The sequence below is a fragment of the Vulpes vulpes genome, chromosome 4, assembly GCF_048418805.1.
Source record: "Vulpes vulpes isolate BD-2025 chromosome 4, VulVul3, whole genome shotgun sequence".
NCBI lineage: Eukaryota > Metazoa > Chordata > Mammalia > Carnivora > Canidae > Vulpes > Vulpes vulpes.
The window spans coordinates 124,211,164-124,234,334 of NC_132783.1; the positions used below are offsets into that span (position 1 = coordinate 124,211,164).

The window sequence follows — 23,171 nt, forward strand, 5'->3', positions numbered from 1 at the left end:
ATTTTAAAAGCTATAAACAATATAATTGGAAAGAAAATATTCATTCACAACTACAAAAAAATCTAGTCATAAGTGAATGTGTGGTGATCTTTAGAGAGAAACCTAAACTTTGCTGAGATATAAAAGGTGCAAATAAGGAGATATACCAAATCTCAAACTATAAAGACTACCTTGAGTTCATTGGTTTATAGCCCTTCAATAAACTATCAGTGAGTGCCTACTTCTATGATTCTAGCCCTTGGACTGGGTCAGCAAACAAGACACATAAAGGTGGAAGCTGGCAGTTTTATTTGACTTCAGTGGGAATAACACTTCTTTTCATCATTAAACATAAGTTGGGGGGCAGCCCTGGTGGCTCAGAGGTTTAGCACCACCTTCAGCCCAGGGTGTGATCCTGGAGACCCAGGATCGAGTCCCATGTCGGGTTCCCTGCATGGAGCCTGCTTCTCCCTCTGCCTGTGTCTCTGCTGCTTTCTGTGTGTCTCTTATTATTAAACAAATAAAATCTTAAAAAAAAAAAAAATAAAAAACATAAGTTGGGTATTAACTAATATAAGGCTCTCATTAAAGTATATTTCTATTAATACTTACCTGTTTATTTCTTTTTTTAAAGAATTTATTTATTTATTTATTTATTTATTTATTTATTTATTATTTATTTGAAAGAGAGAGTGGGAGAGGGCAAACATGAGAGAGGGGAGGATCAGAGGGAGAAGCAAACTTCCCACTAGGCAGAGAGACCAATGCAGGACTCAATTCCAGGACCCCAGAATCATGACTGAACTGAGCGCAGATGTCTAACTGAGCCCCACAGGTGTCCCTGTTCCTTTCTTTTTTAAATACAAGAAAGAATTTTATCAAAAACATTATTTTTCTCCTTTGACCCACCAATGTTCTCTATTAGCTTATTTCCTAACATCATAACTTCCATCCACTACTGAACTTCCATTATTAAATCTACCTTATTAGGATGGATTCTTTTAATAACTGTTGAATTTGGTATGTTAGCATTTTATTTGGAAATTCATCATTTATATTGAAATGTGCACTTAACTTATATATTTCTTAGTGATTTTTAAATTGAGAAAATGAACATTTAATAAAACAAATTGAATAATGTTCCAAAATTTAGGTTGTTTCCTGGAAATTTATAAGAATCCATGGGTAAACTCTGTTGCTCTAGACCCTTGCAGGGAGTTTCTTGGAAACATTTTCAGTTCTTTCCACACCCAATTTAAGTTTTCTATCTTTACTTGATTTAATTTTATTTTTATTTCTCAGGGGAAAATGTCCAAATTTTTTATAGATAGTATTTTCTTATCCAGAGTCTCCACTATGTATATTACATCACTTTTTTCAATTTTAAGTGTTTTCTTTTCCTTCTGATTTTTTTTTTAAGATTTTTATTTATTCATGAGAGACACTGAGAGAGGCAGAGACATAGGGAGAGGGAGGAGCAGGCTCCCTGTGTGTAGGGGGATCCTGATGTGGGACTCTATCCGAGGACCCCTGGGATCATGACCTGAGCCCAAGGCAGACACTCAACCATGGAGCCACCCAGGTGCCCCTTTTTCTTAATTACCCAGAATACTATATTTTACTGACAAAAGAGTAGAATACAGAACTAGTTATTATATCTATTTGCCAATTCTGTTTTCTTTTTCATGTCATCATCTCCTACATTTATATTTTTGTTCTAATTTTCCTTACTTTTTTTAACTCTGACAAAGGCTGATTTTATTTTATTTTCTTATTTTACATAAACACAAAGCATTATAAATGTGCCATTAAGTAAACTGGCAAATGGGTCTCAAATCTAAGACTACAGAGCCAAAGATTTGAAGCTCTTTCAGAGTTCTGAGATTAGTGAAAATTTCTTTGAACTTCATGTTTTATCTCTTTAAAAAAAATGTGGCTTTTTATATTCTACTCCATGTGTTTTAATAGAAATATCATTTTTTCTTAGGGTATTAAAGCAAAGTTGGTTGACAACTGCAGAGGGAAGATGGATTATATTTAGTTAGTGGTTACATCCTGCAGCATGTGCACATATCCCTAAGAGTAAACGTGTTCTGAATAGCTTTAGCTATACCCCACTAGCTTTATATAATTTATTACATTTTAGTCTAAGGTTTTATTTTTACATTAATAAATGCTTTCTTGGTCAAAGAAATCAATTTGTCAAGCATAAGAAATGTACTACTGTCTAATTTATATAAAAATATATCTGACTAAAAATGAAAAGGCAAGGAAGATAGCTTTCATTTTTATTTTTTTTATTTTTATTTTTTTACTTTATTTATGATAGTCACATAAGTCACAGAGAGAAAGAGAGAGGCAGAGACATAGGCAGAGGGAGAAGCAGGCTCCATGCACCGGGAGCCCGATGTGGGATTCGATCCCGGGTCTCCAGGATCGCGCCCCTGGCCAAAGGCAGGGGCTAAACCGCTGCACCACCCAGGGATCCCAGCTTTCATTTTTAGATTGTGATATAGCTCTGAGTGTTTAATTGTATATTGTCCAGGTAAATTAATAGCAACTCTATAGTTCTTTAGAAAGACATTTTTATTTTCAAACAATTGTTTCTTATTAAAAACTGTATTAATAACTTTCAGATGTACTGTGGTATGGATAGATTTCATGATCTATATAATTCTGGCTTTTAAGAATTTTCTGAGACTTTCTATAGTCTAATCAATGATTTTGTATACAAGTTCTATCACATTTTTAAAACTTTTTTCTAAGGAACCAAATTTTATTAACTAAATTTTCCTAATTATTCCTTATTTTTAGTTATTCCAACTTAAGATTTACATTAACATTTCACATACTGATTAACAATTTAAAACATATTAATGACTTTTTAACATTGGAATTTAGTTTTTGCCTTGAATTGCTTAAATTCATTTTTTTTTAAGATTTTATTTATTCATGAGAGACAGAGAGAGAGAGAGAGAGAGAGAGAGAGAGAGAGGGAGAGAGGCAGAGCCAGCAAGAAGTAGGCTCCATGCAGGGAGCCTGATGTGGGACTCTATCCCGGGTCTCCAGGATCACACCCTGGGCCTGGGCCGATAGCAGGCTCTAAACTGCTGAGCCACCCAGGGATCCCCGCTTAAATTCATATTGCTAACCCTGCTTTATACGTAATTTTGCCTGATATGACTCTGTGTACTCATTATATTCATTTTGATTCTCCATTCATTGCTTCCTAATATCATTTGCTAATCAACTGTAGTACATTTTCATAAACTTGTGACATATGTTCTGACATTTTTTCTTTTTTCTTTCTTTTTTTTTTTTTTTTTTTGATTGTTCTACATGGTCTATTATCTTGGCTGGTCCTAGATTTGTTTTAACTTTTCCTCTGGAAGTCTATGACACTGCTACACTGCTTCCTAATGTTCAGTGTTAACGCAGAAGTCTGAGACCAGTTAGACTTATTTCTTGGTAAATTTTTGCTTCCCAACTGCTTTTAGGTCACATCCAACTTGCTTAAGTGAAGTTACTGCCTATTTCCCAGGTATGTCCTGTAGCTTTCCACCTTCAGTTTCACCTACTTATTGTCCCTTTCTTTTTGGAAAATACCATCTATCAGGAACCAATTCAAATGCCATTGCTCCAAGACACATTTCCAGAATTCATTAGTCAGAAATAATCTATCTTTTATCTAAATTTATAAACTCCTACCTAGTGTAGTATTGAACAATATATACCAGAGTGGTTATAAGTAGGTTCTGGAGTTAGATCACCAGGGCTCAAATTTCAACCCTGCAACATTCTAGTTATATATATGAACTTCAATAAGGTATTGGTTTTTCTGTGCCCTGTTAACTCATCTGCAAAATGGGAATAGTACCTAGATTCTGTAATGTTTGTGATTAACTGAGGTAATCTATGTAAAACATCTAGACCAGGGTCTAGAATACAGTAAGTGCTATATGAGGTCCTGACATGTTTGTACAGGTATGTATGTATGTGGTATGTGTTCTCCATTTGGGATTAGAAAAATTATTTACAAGAGAATGAAACAGGTGCTACCAGAAGTGTTAAGTATTCAAAGGATGGGATAATTAAACACAATTAAATATAATCAGCTTAGGGAAAGCAATGGCATTTCAACTGAATCCTAAACATTTTAATTACATAGAATTTTAAATCATTCTTGAATGCATTAGTTCATTTAATCCTTAAACTCCGTAAGATAATTTTGTTTTATGGGGGCAGAAGTAAAGGATGGTAACTCAAAATGCCCAAGGTGTGAAGAGTTAGGAAGTGAAAGCTAAGATTAAGAGAGGTATCACTGTGCTTGGAGCTCAGTAGAGTTGCTCTCTATACATCTGCATTTTTCCATTAAAGACAAATGGGAACGCAACACATGGATTGAACACACAGGACCAAAGGTAGAAAGCAATATTGCAAGCTCTTGAAACTGCTTAAACAAAAAATGGTGGTGTGAAATTACATGGCTTCTGGTAAACTGACAATATGTGCTAAAGATGGAACATAACACAGTGCCTTGCAAAGGAAGTCTTTGGCTGAATGGCATCTTTCAGATGCTATTCCTTCAGTTTAGCAATCATTTATGGCAATAATCCCTAGGCTTCCTGTTGAGGAAGCTATCAATATAACTGTGGCCTCTCTCTTGAAAGAAAGGGGAGAGGAGGGGAGGAGAGGGGAAGGGAAGGTAGGAGGGAGGGAAGGAAGGAAGGAAGGAAGGAAGGAAGGAAGGAAGGAAGGAAGGAAGGAAGGAAGGAAGGAAATAAATAAGGTTGGTTATCTGTCATATGACTGCAGTACCTAATGGGGTGTTGTTTTAAATATTCACAACAGGAGGTCATGTAAAATACCGAGCATGATTATACTAAGGTAATTCTTCTCACTAAAAATGTCCTGAATGAATCTTAATTCTCAACAAAATTAACAATTTTACTGACAACTGATTTTGAAACATAGCAGACCCAGTTTCCTAATCTTTGTGATAGAGCAAAACACAAAATATGTTAATATTACTTCTTTTTTTAAAGATTGCATTTATTTTAGAGAGAGAATGAGCATGAGCAGGGGAGAGTAAGAGGGAGAAGCAGACTCCCTACTGTACAAGGAGCTGACGCAGGACTCAATCCGAGGACCCTGAGATCATGATCTAAGCAGAAGGCAGACGTTTTACTGTCGGAGCCACCCAGGCACCTTCCCCCTTATTTTTTTTTTTTTTTTAAAGATTTTAAGTTATTTCTATACCCAACATGCGGCTCAAACTTAAAACCCTGAAATCGTGTCACATACTTTACTGAGCGAGCCAATCTGGTGCCCCTGGGTCAAATATCTCCTAAGTACCATGTGCCATGTGTTAGGTGCTGGCATTACACAAAAATTCTGTGCTTGTTAATGTTACTTCTGAGTGCTAAGTACCTAAGTTTCAAGTTGCATATAATTCATCAGTGTATTATTAGTTATCTGTGAAATTGTAGAAGAGTCTCACTCAACTCCTCCGGGCCTCAGTTTCCTCTACTTGCAAAATATTGTTCCATCCTTGATGGAACAGTTTTAAAGCAGTTTGAGTAGGACTCTGAAACTGCATCGTGTTATCAATGAAGAAATTAAAAAGAAAAAAGAAATATCTAACACATCTACATATTCTCAAACTTTTGAATTACTATCCTTATATTAGTTTCAAAACCACATGCAACGACTACCAGGTACTGCAGACAGCTCAACCGATCTGATCAATTAGTCATATAGGAATAAAATTACCTTAAAATCAACATACTCTATCTAAAATTAAGTCTTTCAGTGTGTACTCTGAACAGGATGAGAGGCCTAACCACAGGTTAACATAAGAAATATTTGTCTCAAAATAATGCATTTAACGAGTCTCATCATTCAAATTCCTTTTATTTTTCCTTCAGAGAAAATGAAGTATTCCTGAAGTCCTGAATCAATTATTTCTTCTTAGTTTTCCAGCAGCTGTCATTGGTCTTCTTTTGGTCTGTTCAGTAGAAAGTGAACTATCTGAAGTAGGACATCGTCATTAAAACCTTTCACATTATTATCCTCAATTGTTTCATAGAGAGGTTTACTTTGTGTCCCCCAACATATATTTTTATGAGGGTTATTTTGATCAGCTTGCGTAGTCAGTGCCAAAGTATTTAACTGGTAGCAGAAAAAGGAAAAGTACTTTCCATCTGTGATCACACCCTGAGAGACAAAAGGCCGAGTAACATCTGCTTCACTCCAAAATCCTACAGAAAAAAGTTATACTGAAATTTACACACAGAATATACTTTACCAAAACAAAACATTTGCACATTAGAGGGTATCAAATATTCCCTATAACCTATTTTACCTACTAAATCCCTAAAGATCTCAAAGTTTTCCTCATCTTCTCCAATCGAATCCTATATTCTATTTCTGCATCAAAAACTATTCCCTCCCCTTCTAATATCCCCAACTTACAACACATTCTCAGTAACTTCAGTCTTCAACAGCTTTCTACCTCAAGTCACTTTGTTTAAAAAAAAAAAAAAAAAAAAAAAAAAAAGGCAGCAAGATCTTTCAGTGCAGATCTCCCCTACATCTGGTACTAACTACCTTCAAATACACTCATTTTCCTGGTACGGTATCATCTAGCACCTAATAAACATTATGGCCATTTACTTCACCAAATCTATAAAAAAAAAAAAAAAATACCATCAGAAAAAAAAAGAAACAGACTTTTTAAGGACATCAATCACATCCTCAGACAAACTGTTCTTCCTTTACATATTCTGAAATTGGTTTTATGCCTTGGTGTCGTGTCATAGGTTGCAGGATGCTTTTAAATACCTTTACTACTCAAATTTTCTGGCTGCTTCTTCTTCTAGATTGACTGGCTTTAACACTTTTAAATCCCACTGCCAGGCCAAGCAGTTTTTTTCCTTCTACATATTTTCTATCAGCCTTAATGAAGACAGTCAATGAATAATATGGTTAGCACCTGTAATTAATTATAGGAAAAAAGCACTTTACCTTAGACGTTCTAACTAACGTCTTTGAGAAATATTCCTCCATTTCTGCTTCATTCTTAATCCTATTCTTATTCTCTCCATTTAAGTCACCAATTTTGAGTAAAGGATTAAAATAAATTATATACATATATATGAAGATAAAAAGGTGAGCCTAGAAATAATTATCTGTATTAAATTCCTCCTGGGAACTCATATAGGATTAATCTGGTTACACATTACAGTTTATTACTTCAGGTTTTGTAATAAAATCCAAATGCCTCCCAACAGGCTCTCAAAGTCCTCTTGATATGGCCTCTGGCTTCCTTTATCTCATCCTGCATCACTCTCCTCTTTCCCTTTCTTCATTGTTGTTTAAATACTTCAAGTCCTTTCCTACCTCAGAGACTTTTACTTGTATTCCTTTTGCCTGGAAGTGTGTTTCCTCCAAGTTTATGCTTAGGCAGCTATTCAACAGTCAGGTCTTTGTTCAAATACTACTTTTTAGAGACCTCCCCTCAATTACTCCATTTATTTTTGTTTTTGAAAGTATTTTATTTAAATTCAATTTGCCAACATATAGTGTAACATGAATTACTCCATTTAAATACATTCAGCCCCTTATCTCATTTATACCTATACCTTGTAAGTCATTCTATCCCTTACACAGTATATTTCCTCCACACTACTCTACCACTAACTAAAAATACTACATGTTTATTATCTTTTACTCTCCTCACTGTAAGTTCAGTGACAGCAGGACAGGACAGCAGGATCTGCCTGCTTCATTCAACACTACATCTCCAAGGCCAACACTGCTTGGTTCCAAAAAGCATTCACTATTTACTGAATGAATAAACAATCTCTTAATCCACATCCTGCATATATAACCTTCAAAGATATTATACAGAAGAGTTGTGATTTAATATAAAATTAAATCCACCAAAGCACTTCTCTTTCCAGCATCAGAGAGCTGCTATGATCTCCAGAGTTGACTTAGTTGGCTATAGTCATTCACATGCCTAAGGGCATCAGAAAAAAATATTTACACAAAAGTGGTCAAAGTAAAAGATCAAAAAAACTAACACCACTTGCCAATTGCAAATGTAAAATATTTAATTACGATTTTTAAGACTACTGTATTTTGTCACTGCAAGTTTTCAAAATGTTAAGATTCAACTTACACTTAACCCAGAGAAACCACTAAATTCTTAAAATGTCACAGGTATCTTCCAAGAATAATGCCATAAAATTAGTTTTACCTTGATACATAGCTTGTGCTCCAGTCCAAGCAAAGAGGCTTGCAATAGCATTAGCTCTAAAAACAACTTCTATCTGATCAGCACAGTTCCTTTTCAAAAGCCTTTCCCTTTTTAATTTGTCAGGTAATAGATGAAACTGTGTGTGACCATAACAGTATGGATCAGCTGTCTTTGAGCCTGAAGAGCAAAAAAAAAAAAAATTTCAGATGAAAATGTGCATGAGAACATCTGGAGCATACGTCCTTAGTTTCTGCTTCAAACTCATCTTTCTCCTCTACACGTTGTGTGATCAGTATTCAAAATACACAAGTGGCAAAGTTGATTTACTTCATTGGTTATAGAATGAAGTTAAACTTCACGTGAAAGTACAACCTGCTAGCTATCATCAAGCCCACTATGATGACACAGGATCAATCAAAAGAATGTATGTAAATTTATTTCAAATTCCCTGTTCTGGGACAACTGGGTGGCTCAGCGATTTAGCGCCTGCTTCTGGCCCAGGGCGTGATCCTGGAGTCTCAGGATCGAATCTCACATCAGGGTCACTGCAAGAAGCCTGCTTCTCCCTCTGCCTGTGTCTCCACCTCTCTCTCTGTGTCCTCTCATGAATAAATATAATCTTTAAAATAAACAAATAAATAAAATGAAATTCCGTTAGTTTTTTCAAATCTTTTATTCATCTTTGGGAGCTACATTATTTTCCTTGTCTTATTCACCAAATGATAAAAACATTTCATTAGTCTCCACCTTGTTCCTAACGTTTTTTGGAAAATTATTTTTATACTAGATTTTCACTTAAGGAAAATGAAGAGCCAATATTTCATGAAATGCTGATATTCTGGACTTTAGTAGTAAAATCTTTTCAATCAAAATTTCCCATAATTCACACTCTAAGACCACGATGACACAGAAGGGGCTGATAAAATACATCTGGAAGACTAGTATAAAGCTAGTTTCTTAAAATTTTCAAGTTAACTATAAATTAATAGACAAAAAGACAGCAAAAGCATAAGCTACACAAGGACAGACACCAGGCCTTATTAATTTTTATATTCTTAATGGTTCTCACAGTGTGTGGCATAAACAGATTTTATCTATCTATCTATCTATCTATTTTCAAACAGAAGGTTTAAAAAAAAAAAAAGCCAATCACTGCCTCAAGTCTGGTCCTATACTGGTTTACTTTTGAAAAAGGACAAATTACTTTTTCTGCATAATAAATCAACAAAACCTAACATGTAAAACTATTTTTTAAAGTTAAATGCTGCTAACTCAGTAGAAACAAAATTTTAAATGGTGAGCTGAAAGAGTATTTTTCCCCAATTTTCGTGCATATTACAATAACCTGAGATTATGAATTACATTGCTTGTAAACTACCCGAACCTCTTCGTCATGAAGAATTATATGGTACATCTGCACAGGAGCCTCTGTACACAATGATGGCACAATATTTCAAAAGAAAAACTTACCAATAAATATGGTATTTTCAAATTGTCGTTTGAATAATGGAAGTTTGTCTGGCTTACAAGTCATAACAGGGATTTCGATGGGTATAGAATAATCCAGTGGCACAAACTTAAAGAAAAAGAGTCATAAATAAATTCACAACAATAGTATAGTGCACCTATTTTACTCACATTCTTTATAGACTTAAGAATCTTAAAATAAGATATTTTTCACAAAATGATTTGGTAACACCACCATCTATCGATGGGCCAAATCCAGCCAGTCACCTGATTATACAAATAGTTTTATTGCAACACTGTCATGCACATTCATTTACATATGGTATGTAACTGCTTTTACACTATTTAAGAACTAAGATGCACAGCTGCAACACAGACTTATGGTCCCAAAGCCTAAGATATTCACTGCCTGGACCTTTACAGAATAAACGTAAGAGAGAGAGTGTGTGTGTGCATGTGTATGTACAGACACACAGACATCACTCAAATATACTTATTTTCTCCAGAAGAACCATAAATATAAAAAATGACCAGCTTACAATGATAAAAATGCCTTGATTTATGATTAGGTAGTGTAGCATATTATAAATTACAAACATAAACTACCATCAATTGTTTATACATATTTTTAAAGATTCTATTCATTTCAAGAGTGAGTCTGTGAGAGGACACAATGGGGGGGGGAGGGGCAGAGAGAGAGGGAGAAGCAGACTACTTTGCTGAGTAGGGAGCCCAGGACCAAGGGCAAGATCCCAGGATCAAGGGATCACGATCTGAGCCAATGGCAGACGCTTCACCGAATGAGCCACCCAGGTACCCCATATTTTTATCGTAAGAAAAGATTTGTATGGTCCTCAAAACTGATGCCTTAACCCTGCTTAAAAATGATTGACATCTGAGAACTATACATACCATAATAGGTTAAAAAGTGAAAAAGCGTTTATCCTACGAGGCCCATTACTTAAGCTACCTATGACATTTCCTCACCAGATGTCAGTAGATATACATGCAGTAATTCCTTACCTCTGGGAGTTGTTTGGATATTCGAATCTGGTTGTGTGGTTTATCATTTATTTGGTATCGTAAATCATCAACTCGACCTTTCCGATGACCCTTAGAAATAATTTCTTCACCTCGCAACCAGTAAAAGTGAACTGGGCGCTTATGGTCTGTCAAAAGATAATTCAAAATTTTCTTATTTAATAATTTAGATAAATTAGGTTATTATTTGAATACCAACAATATAGAACTTAAGAATAATTGTTCAAATTAAAAATTATCAAAAATTACATTTGATGGAAGATGGAGTCTGGGTTATATGATGATTTACCTTAAGATGACTGTGACTTAATGCTCAAACATTTATTGTCTAGTTGTGCCATCCATCATACACAAAACACTGTAATGGAAGAGGTTTCTCAGTTAAGAATAAACTGTAAAGGAAATAAGACCGACAGGAATATCGCTCGCCAGAAATAAAAAGTTTTTATAGGAGTCACAATTACTAAATCAATCTTCACAATAACTCTCAAAGGAATGTACAGTTGTCATCACCTCCATTTTTTTGTAGAGGGATCTGAGTCTTGACAAAGTCAAGTAAGTTTTCTTAGGCCAACAATCAAGAGTAGTCAACATCCACCAGGCTTCTCTCAAGACCACTTCCTTCCCAACTGAGACAGAAATAACATGCACACTACAAGACTCAGTTGAGCACACACCTACAGTTACAACGTTAATAAAACAAATATTTATGAAGACACCTACCAGGCGGTAGATCTAAAATAATCAATACCTTGGGAACACGTATTTTTTAAAACTGTCCGTTAATGTTTCATGACTGCACGTAACAGTTAATAGAAGTTGCTGATTGTTTCCTGGGAACCCAAAATGGCTAGGTTTGAATCCTGAACTCCCATCTACCAGCCACAGGTTCTCTGACGAAGTTCATTTTACCTTTCTGTACCTCAGGTTGGTTCTTCCCCCATTTATAAAACAATGCTACCTCCTATAAACGGTTACTGTGAGGTTTAAATTGGTTGGCACATACAAGATTCAGAACGGGGCCTGGTACATAGGAAGTACTGGGTATACGCCAGGTATTTTAATCAGCATCACCTTCAATGTTCACAATCCTACAATAAAGTACTACTACTGTAAATCTCTTGGAAATGAGAAAAAGTAGGCTAAAAGAGGTTCATGAGCTGACATACAGTCATGTAACCTTTTGGTGGAAGGCCCAAAGCCAACAGCGCCAGGCCTGTCCCTTCTCCGGAGCAACGCTGCTCTTCCATTTGGCTGGACCTTCACGAAGCAGAAGGGCTGGAGTCGTGGAAGGTTGCCCGGCTAGTCAGTAGGGTAGCAGCACAGGCCCCAGAACCCAGGCTCCAGATTCTTGGCGCAGGGACTGCATTAAACCCGGGGGGGCGGGGGCGCCCAGCAAGGCGCGAAGAACTAGGGGAAAATGAACAATGCAGAGAAAGGAAGAGAGGCGCAGCCCCCACCTCCCCGGGCCGGCGTGGCGGCCGCAAGGCTCACCGAGGGCGGCGGTGGCCAGGACGGGGTTCTGCGCGCCGAGCAGGCCCACGAGGGCGGCCACCAGCTGATCCAGGAAGGGCGAGGCCAGAGCCTCGCGGTCCTGGTAGACGGGCGGGCGCCGCTTGCGCCGCAGGTAGAAGTGCTCCTGCAGGAGGCCGTCACACGCCGCGGCGCGCAGGGCCTCGAGGTCCAGGGCGGGCGCGGGCTCGGCGGGCGGCGGCAGGCCCGACAGGAAGGCGGTCTTGGTGAAGCCCTGGTACCAGCGGTCGGCGTTCAGGGCGAAAGTCTGCGGATAAACCACGTACTTCGTGAACTGCATCTTGGTGAGAATTCGCAGCTTCTCGTCCACCGACTCGGCCGCGTGCACCGACGCCTGCCACCGCTCCACTCGCCGCTGGCGTGCCGCCTTGCTCTTGGCGGTCAGGGAGGCCACAATCGGCGGGTAGCGCGCCACGGGGGCCGCCGTGACATCGGGGCCGGTCACTTCTGAAGCCGTGACGACGGCCTGGGCCGCAGTGTGCAGCGAGGGTCCCCGCCCGCGGAGCGCGAGCCTGCAGCACCTGGCGGCCGCCATCTTGCCCGGGGGTGGGGGTTCGGGCCCGGAAGTTAACCTCAGCACACGGCGCGGCGCTTTGGCCGTAAGGACCAATCGGAAGCGGCATTTGAGCCGGGCTTGGGGAGGCCGATTCTCAGTGGGCCTAAGGGGTGTTGCGTCATTCACTTCTTGACCAATCAGATCACTTCTACTTCGTTTCCTGCGCGCCGGGGCGTTTGTAGGCCGACGGCGGAACCTGCGCGCGCCGGTAGGTTTCCCTCGGGCCTAGCGGGAAAGACGAAGCTTTCGCGGAGGAGTTGCGGCCGCCCAGGTTGACCTCTTGTCAGATTTCGCTTGGAACGTTCTGCACCGGGACCTTTAGCCCGTGGTTAAATTTACCGGTTTCATTTGTGTGAGGCGCAGCCCACCTCGTGAGTGTGTTGGTTCTTAGGGTTGGAATTTATTGAAAATAGTGTTTTAACATGTTTTATTGATAATACATGCTTTTTTTTTTTTTCTTTAAATGATGGAAGCATCGTTTACAGATGACCACTGCTAATCTTTGGGGAAAGAAATTCCATGTTTCTCTATGCTAATTGATCCATAATTTGTTTAATTTACTTTAATCCCTTTAATTTACAAAAGGGGGAATATACGCTCACTTGGATTTAACGGGGGGGGGGTGCAAAAGAAAATAACAACAATAAAAATAATCTAAAGAATTGTTTGTATTTTGCTCTGTATTAAAACTCACTATTGATCGCACATGAGTCAGTTCCTGCTAATCTGTCAGCAATTTGAGGAAAGGACCTGTTTTACTTTTAATCCTTAGCAATCAATCAATACCTATGCATAGTGGGTAGTCACTAAATACCTGCTGAAAAAGGTCCCCTAAATAAAAATTTAAGCTCATTTCAGGTCATCTAATTTACTGACTCTTATCTTTTATAGCCAAGACCTGGAAAAATACTTATTTGGATTTATTGCAGTAATTCTTGAGGGTATTGAAAACCAAACATTTTGTCGCTAAAAGGAAGTTATGCCTTTGCGTTAGAAGTGATGGTGCAATTTAACTATGAAGTTGCAGGGCTGTTAAACTGACATTTAGAAATACATACTTGAAATTCATTACAATAATACCTTCTGTGAGAAGCTGCTAGCAGAATCTCAAATATCCTTTCGACATTAACACAACAAAAGGAGGACATAAAAGAGTTAAGATCCTTAAACCTTATTCAGTATTTGAAAGATGAAAAATGAGGTGCTCAGCATTACCTAAATTGAAGTGACACTTATTTGTGTGAAAAAAAAAAAATATATCTCATATGCTTTTATACTTATTTCGGTCAGTGAATCAAAATAATTTCAATTTATCCAATATTTGCTGATTATCAACGTTATGAACCATGGAGGGAGGCTCTGGGAAAGGAAAGAACATGCGTAGTGAAGGTTGGGGCAGGACCATATAGTATAAACACAAGAGTATACGGGTGAGAAAGAAAAAAGCCTGGACCATGGAAGTAAGTAGGCTTGCTTTCTAGTATGATCCAAAGCTTTTATATTAACACACAAAGAAAGAGATATAAAGCCAGTCATATAGCATGGTAAGAGCAGTATTGGGACTGAAATCCAATTACCTGCCTCTGTCAGTTTTATTCAATGAACAGTTGTATTAGGCGGTGAACTAAGTGCTCAGGGAACTGTAAACCAAACAGACGAAAGCTTCACTCTTAACAGAAGGAAACATACAGTGCAATATAAAAATTAAGTAAATGGTATGATTTGTTAAAAGTAGGTAAATGCTATGAGAAAAATAGGGCAAGGGAAGTGGGAGCATCAAAGCAGTCTCCAGAGAGAGGGTTTGCTTGAAATTTAAAGTGTGTGGTCAGCATCACACTCATGGCAAAGATGACACTAAAGGCCTGAAGAAAGTGAGGAAGGGACTGAGGCCAGTATCTAGGGAAGGAGGATTCCAGCAGGAAGAACAGCTGGTGTGGAGATGCTGAGATGGGAACCTGCCTGCTGGGCTCAGGAACCAGGAAGGAGGCCAGTGGACTGAAGGAAAAGATAGATGGTGGAGCGTAGAAGGAAATGGGTTAGGAGGAAAAGGAGCCAGAATTTGGAGGTTCCCAGAGGCAATTGCTAGGATTGTTAAGGCTCTTAATAGTCTGAGAGGAATGGGAAAGCACTGGACGTTTCTACTCAGAGGAAGGTCCACAGTATGATTTAGGTTTTACAATAATTACTCCATGTATTAGGCAGTGATGTGCTTAAACAACAGAAATTTATTTCCTCCTAGTTCTAAAGACCGGAAATCTGAGATCAGGGTGACAGCATAGTTTGGCTCTGGTGAGAGCTCTCTTCCTGGCTTGAAGACAATTGCCTTCAGAATGCCTGGGTGGCTCAGTTGGTTAAGCATCTGCCTTCTGCTCAGGTCACGATCCCAGGGTCCTGGGATCGAGCCCCACATCAGGCTCCTTGCTCAGTGGGGAGCCTGCTCCTCCCTCTGCTGCTCCCCTTGCTTGTGCTCTCTCTCTCTGACGAATAACTAAAATCTTAAAAAATAAATGGAAAAGATAGCTGTCTATAATATCCTCACATGGCAGCAAAAGTCTGAGTTCGCTGGTATCTTTTACTATAAGGAGAGGCCTATCAGATTAGTGTCCTAAGCTTAGGACTTCATTTAACCTTAATGACTTCCATAAAGGCTCTGTCTCCATATACAGTCACATTGGGGGGTACAGTTTAAACATGAATTTTAGGACATAATTCAGTCCAGAATACTATGGCTGATTAGGAAATAAAGATTGTGGAGGGTCAAATTTGGAAGCAGGGAAACCAAGTTAGGAGATAATTTGCCACGTTTCAGGAAAGAGCTGATTGTGGCCAGCAGGGACAATAGCAACAATACTGAGAGTGGTTACAGATTCTCAACTGAATGTAGGTAGGAGAAAGTCTCCAAAATTTGGAGCCTGGACAAATAAGAGAAGGCCTGTGAACAAAAGATGCATTTTTCCTTTAATCTCTTATCTTTTTACTGGGGTGGGCATTGGAGAGAGGGAGTTGATTTGGGAAGGAAATAGAATTTGTGAAACCTGAAATTATCTGTATGTGTTTATTTAATTGACATTCTCCTAGAAGAAAATAGATATTAAGATCTTCCCTATTAAGGTTGCCACTGGTCTTAGGTTTAAATTTAAATGTAAAATTATTAGAAAAAATAAAATAAAATAATTAGAAAAAAATAAGAGAAAAAAACCTGTAGGTGCTGGGACTAGACAAAGAGTTCTTGGAGTTGACCAAAAGCATGATCTATAAAATGAAAAGTTAAGAAATGGGGCATCATCAAATTAAAACTTTTGCTTTGCCAAATACCCTATTAATATTAATATGAGCACTGGGTATTGTATGTAAGTGATAAACCATTGAATTCTACTCCTGAAACCAATATTGCACTATATGTTAACTACTTAGAATTTAAATAGAAATTTGAAAAAAAAAAATAAGTGAATAAAAACACCCTGTTAAAGGATAGAAAAGATAAGCTATAGAGTGAGTGAAAATATATACATATAATAAGCTAGAGTGAGCAAACCATATATCTGATCAACAACTAGTGTCTGGCTCTGTCACTTTCACATTCCTTATTTAGACCAGATTAATAGTACCCACTTACAAATTTGTTACAGGGATATATGAGGTGACATAAGTAAAATGATGCAAAACAACATTTGTTGAGTACCAAATACTTTATATATGTCAATGGTTTTAATTCCCTCAGCAACATATTTTAAATCAGAACTGATTTTCCTGAGAGGTAAGACCTTTGCTCAAGCTCACAAGGGCCAGAACCAGCCTTAAGACATGATGTCTGACCATGAAGACCATGGTTTTGTACATTAGAATGATACTCTGGAAAAGATCCAGGAATTCTTAAAAGGTAGTAAGTCAACTTCCTAAGGCTGTATGTACAATTTAGTAATAATAGGAAATTGGGATAATATGAAAGTCACCTATAATACTAAGTATGAAAGAAAATATTTCAAAATATTGACCAGTTCATGATTCTTCCTATCCAAGAAGTAAGCAACACGAGAGAAACTGAAATATTTTCTCTTGGCCTAAAAATCTTATTGGAAATATAGGGATAATAGGACAGCATAGCAATGGTCAAGCCGAGTTTTAATTTTGCTAAGCTACTCAACATAGGAGATCACAGTGGAATATTTATAAATAATGTTAACATTATACCAGAGGAAAACCTAAATCAACTCAAAATTACATAGATTGTGAGGATAAGTGTCAGAAAGTTGACTACCACAGCAAATAATTATATTTCTAATTTTGCTCCCATGAAATTTCAACTTTTATTATAATCAGGATAGAGTCCTCCACTCTGGGAGAAATGCTCGGGGTTTTATTATCCTGCGAATCTAACAACAAGAAAAATATCAAGTTGGGGATCCCTGCGTGGCTCAGCGGTTTAGCGCCTGCCCTCTGCCCAGGGTGTGATACTGGAGTCCCGGGATTGAGTTCCACATCAGGCTCCCTACACGGAGCCTGCTTCTCCCTCTGCCTATGTCTCTGCCTCTCTCTCTCTCTGTGTGTTTCTCATGAATAAATAAATAAAATGTTTTCTAAAAAGAAAAAATATGATCAGGCAAAGGATGATTTACTAAATGAAAAATAGAATTGGGATCAATTTTTATAGTACATATCAATAGCATAATGTTGCAGACAATTTCCCACAGAAAGTAAGGTTAGTACGTCAATTGAAAAAAATCACGGTTTATCAAATTCCAGAGCAAAGTTTTTACCCTAGGCACAAAGATTATAGGAATAAACTGGGGTGCTTTTCTTACTGATATTTCAGATCATGATTATAACATAGCACTAAGCTTTCATGTTATAATGATTTGTCTTAGAAGGGTGAGTTGAAAAATAATCTGCAAAGTACCTTCCTGAGAACTTGAAAAGTCTAAGTATGTATTTATCATTGATGGTGGTGGCAGTGGTGATGGTGTGGTAGTTGAGCAGTACACAGATAGAGGATAGCTCTTGTCTTAACAAAGTATATATGTTGGCCATACTGATAACTGAAAATTTCAACTTCAAAATAACTAAAATGAGAACACGTGTGATTTTCACTTCTTAAGATAAGTTTGATTAGTGAGTAGATAACACTTCAGATTTATAAGAGACTACTAATTCAGGATTCTCAATCTTCTTGGTTAGCTGCTTCTATTGGTGTTCTATCGATCAAAACTTGCTTTTCAACATGTTTATGTAATTAATCAATGTTTACAAAGGTAAATCAGAGCCACTGCAGAGGTTCAGTGGCTTTCTTGAAATCAATTTTTCTAAAATAATAAATGCCCAAGGTAAACAATTCAGAATCCAAAGGGTGGGCAGTGAAAATCTCTTCCTTCCTCACTCCCTGTCCTTCCTTTTCCTTCTCCTGAGGCAATTACTGTTAGCAGCCTCCTGCACATTCTTCCAAGAAATTATATTCCTATATAAGAATATCTACATACACACACACACACACACACACGCACTCAAAAGAACATGTGAGATGCTATTTATTCCTGTTACTGATTGCCTATTCAAACCTGCTCTGAAAAGCTACTTCTTTCCTGCATCTTGGGGAAAAAGGTTCTACTATTTTTTCTAGTTGATCTTAGGCAAGTCCTCCAGTTGCTTTTAGGAACAAAAATATCTTAATCCTGTAATTACATTCTCAGCTCAGTGCAGTAAGAAACAGAAAAAAAATGCTGTCAACTTTATTTAAAATTCTATGTTCTCTTCATCCTTATCTCAGTCTGCCTAGGCTGTCTGCTTGCTGTAGGAGGAGGCTAGGGTGGGTTTCCTCTGTTTTCCCACAGAAGCTTCTCCCCCAGCTCACTAGGGTGCCAAGTTGTGAATCAGACACCAGCCCACTATGTTCCCAAATGCCAGAACCACCAGTACTAATCACCAAAGGGTCCCATTAGAGGGTCATTTTCTAGCTAAGCTGGAGAAGGAAAAATCATCTCTCCTGCCCCCTCAATGATGAGGTCGGTGGGGGAGACTCTCAGTATATCTTCTCAGTTTCTCCTGTGTTTTGGGTTGAGGGGAGGGAGTCAAAAAATACAAAATCATGTTTCATAAACTTCTTTGCAATTCCTGCGTGGGTAGCCTAGCAACTTACCTCATATGGAATTAGTTGGTACCTCATGTTTTGGGGCTTCAGCTGAAAAATAAGACAGAAATAGTTATATATACACACAAATACATACATATGTATATATAATATTATTATTATATACAGTATACAAATAGTATAGTATATGTTATAATGTTATGTATGTCTGTTTGTATATATGAGAAAATGAGAGAGAAATGGGGTGGAGGGGAAAGAGATACCCTCTTTTTTGAAATCCTTTTGGGTATATCATCAAGGAATCAAATATTCTCATCATAATTTTTGAGTTTTATTATATTCTAATACATCTAATACATTGATCACCCACAAGTATGTATGGTCATATTATAAGAATAAACACATTGGATTAATCAAATCACCCATTTCCCCAACTGTTGCCTCATTAAGAAAATCACTGGGGAAAGTAATATTTCCAGAACATAAAGGTAATCTTCAAAAGGGGAAACTGCTTGACCCCCTACTCTTTTTTTTTTTTTTTTTTTTCCTTCCTGGACTGAAGATGCAGGAAGACAAACCGTCAGGATAAAAGCCTCATTCTAAGAGTGGATAAAAAGCAGAAAGAGGTGTTTGTGGGACATTAATATCTTCTTTAAGTCATGCACTAGCTCAGATGCTTGCCTCCAGACTTCTTGTTATGGGAGGGCAAAAAATGAGCAATACTGGTTTATTGCTATGCTACAGATATGTTTATCTGCAATCTGTTTTTTTTTGTTTTTACTCTTGGCTTCAGAGCAGCAGACCTGATCATTGCCTCCCACAAAGCTCATAAAGCTATAAATATTTTAATATTGATGCTTATATAAAGAGAAAACATATGATTATTTTTCTGTTTGAGGAGGATTTGTTTTAAATAAAAAGAATTCATCTCATACATACCATGAACAGTCCTCTAGGGCAATAGATAAAATTGTAACACTTTTTTCCATAGCTTCATGGTATGCATTTGCCATTATTTAGGTCATTTCTTGGATGAACATTCAGGATAATTCATTTTTTCTAATTTCTTTTTCTTTTTCTTTTTTCATTACAAGCAATACTGTAATAATATATACTTTTTTAAGGATTTTATTTATTCATGAGAGACACAGAGAGAGAGAGAGGCAGAGACACAGAGGGAGAAACAGGCTCCGTGTAGGGAGCCTGGCACGGGACTCGATCCCGGGTCTCCAGGATCACACCCTGGGCCGAAGGTGGCACCAAACCGCTGGGCCACCAGGGCTGCCGGGTAATAAATATTTTTAAGTACCTATGCTTTTATTTTTGTGAGCTGGACTCTGAAAAGTGGGTTTTCTGTGACACAGGTAATAATGCATTTTTATTTTTAGACATCTTACCAACAAGTTATGCTCTTACTATATTGTGCATAAACTGCACGTTTTCTCATATTCTCACCATATACAAAATGTCACCATTCTTTAGCATATCCACGTATATCTCCCATAATGTAAATTCCGCGAGAGCCAAACTCTAGATTTTTTTTCACAGCTATTTCCCTAGCGCCAGGAGAATATATATTTCCATAGTAAACAAATAAGAAGGGATCTTATCTCTAGGTGTACTCTTTTTAAACACATACATATACCCTAAGAATAATAATTAAATGACCCTTCAACATTCATGTGCCATATAGATTATCTATTATGTTGTCTACAACTAGCTAAGAGAAGATCTAGGCATAGAACGTCTTTACGACATATTTGGTGGTGGTGAGGTAAGAAAGATGGAAACCTTTGGAGACATGAAAAACAGCCCAAGGAGAAAAGGTCTGTCTGGTTGGAGAATACGGCAGGAGCTTCTGATTCTTTTGGTGGCCACATGAATATGCTGCCCTCCTTGGCAGAGATGAGGCTTAAAGGGGAGAAAAGTGGGATGCCTGGGTGGCTCAGTGGTTGAGTGTCCACCGTTGGCTCTGGTTGTGATCCTGGGGCCCTGGGATCGAGTTCCCCTTGGGCTCCCCATAGGGAGCCTGCTTCTCCCTCTGTCTATGTCTCTGCTTCTCTCTGTGTCTCTCATGAGTAAATGAATAAATAAATAAATAAATAAATAATAATGAAACCTGGGAAATACAAATCAAAACCACAATGAGATACCACCTCACACCAGTGAGAATGGGGAAAATTAGCAAGGCAAGAAACCACAAATGTTGGAGAAAGGGGAACCCTCTTGCACTGTTGGTGGGAATGTGACCTGGTGCAGCCACTCTGGAAAACTGTGTGGAGGTTCCTCAAAGAGTTAAAAATAGACCTGCCCTACGACCCAGCAATTGCACTGCTGGGGATTTACCCCAAAGATACAGATGCAGTGAAATGCCGGGACACCTGCACCCCGATGTTTATAGCAGCAAGGTCCACAATAGCCAAACTGTGGAAGGAGCCTCGGTGTCCATCAAAAGATGAATGGATAAAGAAGATGTGGTCTATGTATACAATGGAATATTACTCAGCCATTAGAAATGACAAATACCCACCATTTGCTTCGACGTGGATGGAACTGGAGAGGATTATGCTGAGCGAAATAAGTCAATCGGAGAAGGACAAACATTATATGGTCTCATTTGGGGAATATAGAAAATAGTGAAAGGGAATAAAGGAGAAAGGAGAAAAAATGAGTGGGAAATATCAGAAAGGGAGACAGAACATGAAAGACTCCTAACTCTGGGAAACGAACAAGGGGTGGTGGAAAGGGAGGGGGGTGGGGGTGACTGGGTGACGGGCACTGAGGGGGCCATTTGATGGTATGAGCACTGGGTGTTATGCATATGTTGGCAAATTGAACTCCAAAAAAAAAAAAAATTCTCAAAAAAAAAAAAAAGACTTGCTGAAGGAAAGAAGCAAGATGGTGCTTAGTAAAAAAAAAAAAGAAAAAAAAATGGGGAGAAAAGAGTAAGTGGGGCAAGCTTATGGAGCCAGTAGTACGGTGTCTCACTCACCTCCAGGGCAAACTGCAAGGGGTTCATAAAACTCAGTCATCAACATAAATAATATTTTAATTAAACATCCTTAAAAATCAAAATTAATCTAAAAAAGTCAATGGTGAACAAACTATGAAAATTTTAAATAAAGACAAGATCAACAGAAGCGCTGACATACTCTTAGTCTATTCAGAGAGAGTCCAGAAGTGAGCCCTCACAGGAATGCATACCATGATTCCTTAAAACTAAGCCGATGAGTTTCCCTTCATCCTATTTTCCATTTGCCTGTTGTTTCTGGTCCTTCCTCCCCAACAAGGACACCAATGAAATTGAATATACTGTTTTTTAGGAGGAGAAGGGCAGAGAGAGAGGGAGAGAGAGAATCTTAAGCAGGCCTGGAGACTGGATCTCACAACCCTGAGATCATGACCAGAGCTGAAATCAAGTGTTGGTTGCTCAACCAACTAAGCCACCCAGGTGTCCAATGAATAGATTTTTTTTTAATATACAGGGCCAGATTTTAATATGGCTTAGTATTCCTCAAACTGATTGTACCCTAAGCACGAGGCTATATATTTTCCTATTTATTTGTCATTGAAATATGAACATGTCTGCAATATGAACTATCTCAAATCCAAACATATATTTCAAATGTTCTTTCAACTTACACAACACAATGTTCCTTAACTTATGCACATGGCAGTAATCTGTTACATTTAGAACATATGGCTACACTTGATACATCAAATGTCTTTTGCAAGTGAAGTCATCATCTCAGTTTTATGGAAACTTGTCTGCAATATGACATAGGGGAAAAACAATGATTCTCCTCTCATTATTCATTAGACTTTTTTCATATTCATATCAATCTAAGTTGGTCTAAACATTAATTTTTCCTAAAATAACTCAAGCAGTTAGAACGGTCTTAACTTATAAATAGTTATCAAAGTGTGTTATTCATAGTGGGAAAGTAAATTGTTACCACCCTTCCAGAGAGTACTTTGGTGATAGAATTCAGCCTCCTAAGATGCCCATTACTTGCAACGTTGAGGAAATAATTCATAATTCAAAGAGAGTGGCTCAATATAATTTCAGAAATTATATATATATATATATATATATATATATATATATATATATACACACAATTTGTAAAGATGACCATAGGTCAACTGCTGCCCACTCCCAGGAAGAAGTTTAGCTGTGCCCAGATGCGGCCAGAGACTCACCTCTCATTGCACCATTACCGTCCACCCACCCCCACAGCAGATATAAG

At 37.9% G+C, this 23,171-nt stretch overlaps 1 protein-coding gene across 1 annotated transcript; it reads right to left on the bottom strand.

Moving 5' to 3' along the window:
- Nucleotides 1–5,873: 5,873 nt before the first annotated feature.
- Nucleotides 5,874–13,023, bottom strand: MRPS30 (mitochondrial ribosomal protein S30). The gene is made up of 5 exons (XM_026017012.2): nucleotides 12,245–13,023; nucleotides 10,733–10,878; nucleotides 9,713–9,818; nucleotides 8,243–8,419; nucleotides 5,874–6,239 (listed from the first exon to the last, which is right to left on the bottom strand). Exons 1-5 carry the CDS (start codon nucleotides 12,816–12,818, stop codon nucleotides 5,968–5,970), a joined length of 1,275 nt encoding a protein of 424 aa, XP_025872797.2. The 5' UTR covers nucleotides 12,819–13,023; the 3' UTR covers nucleotides 5,874–5,967.
- Nucleotides 13,024–23,171: the final 10,148 nt, after the last annotated feature.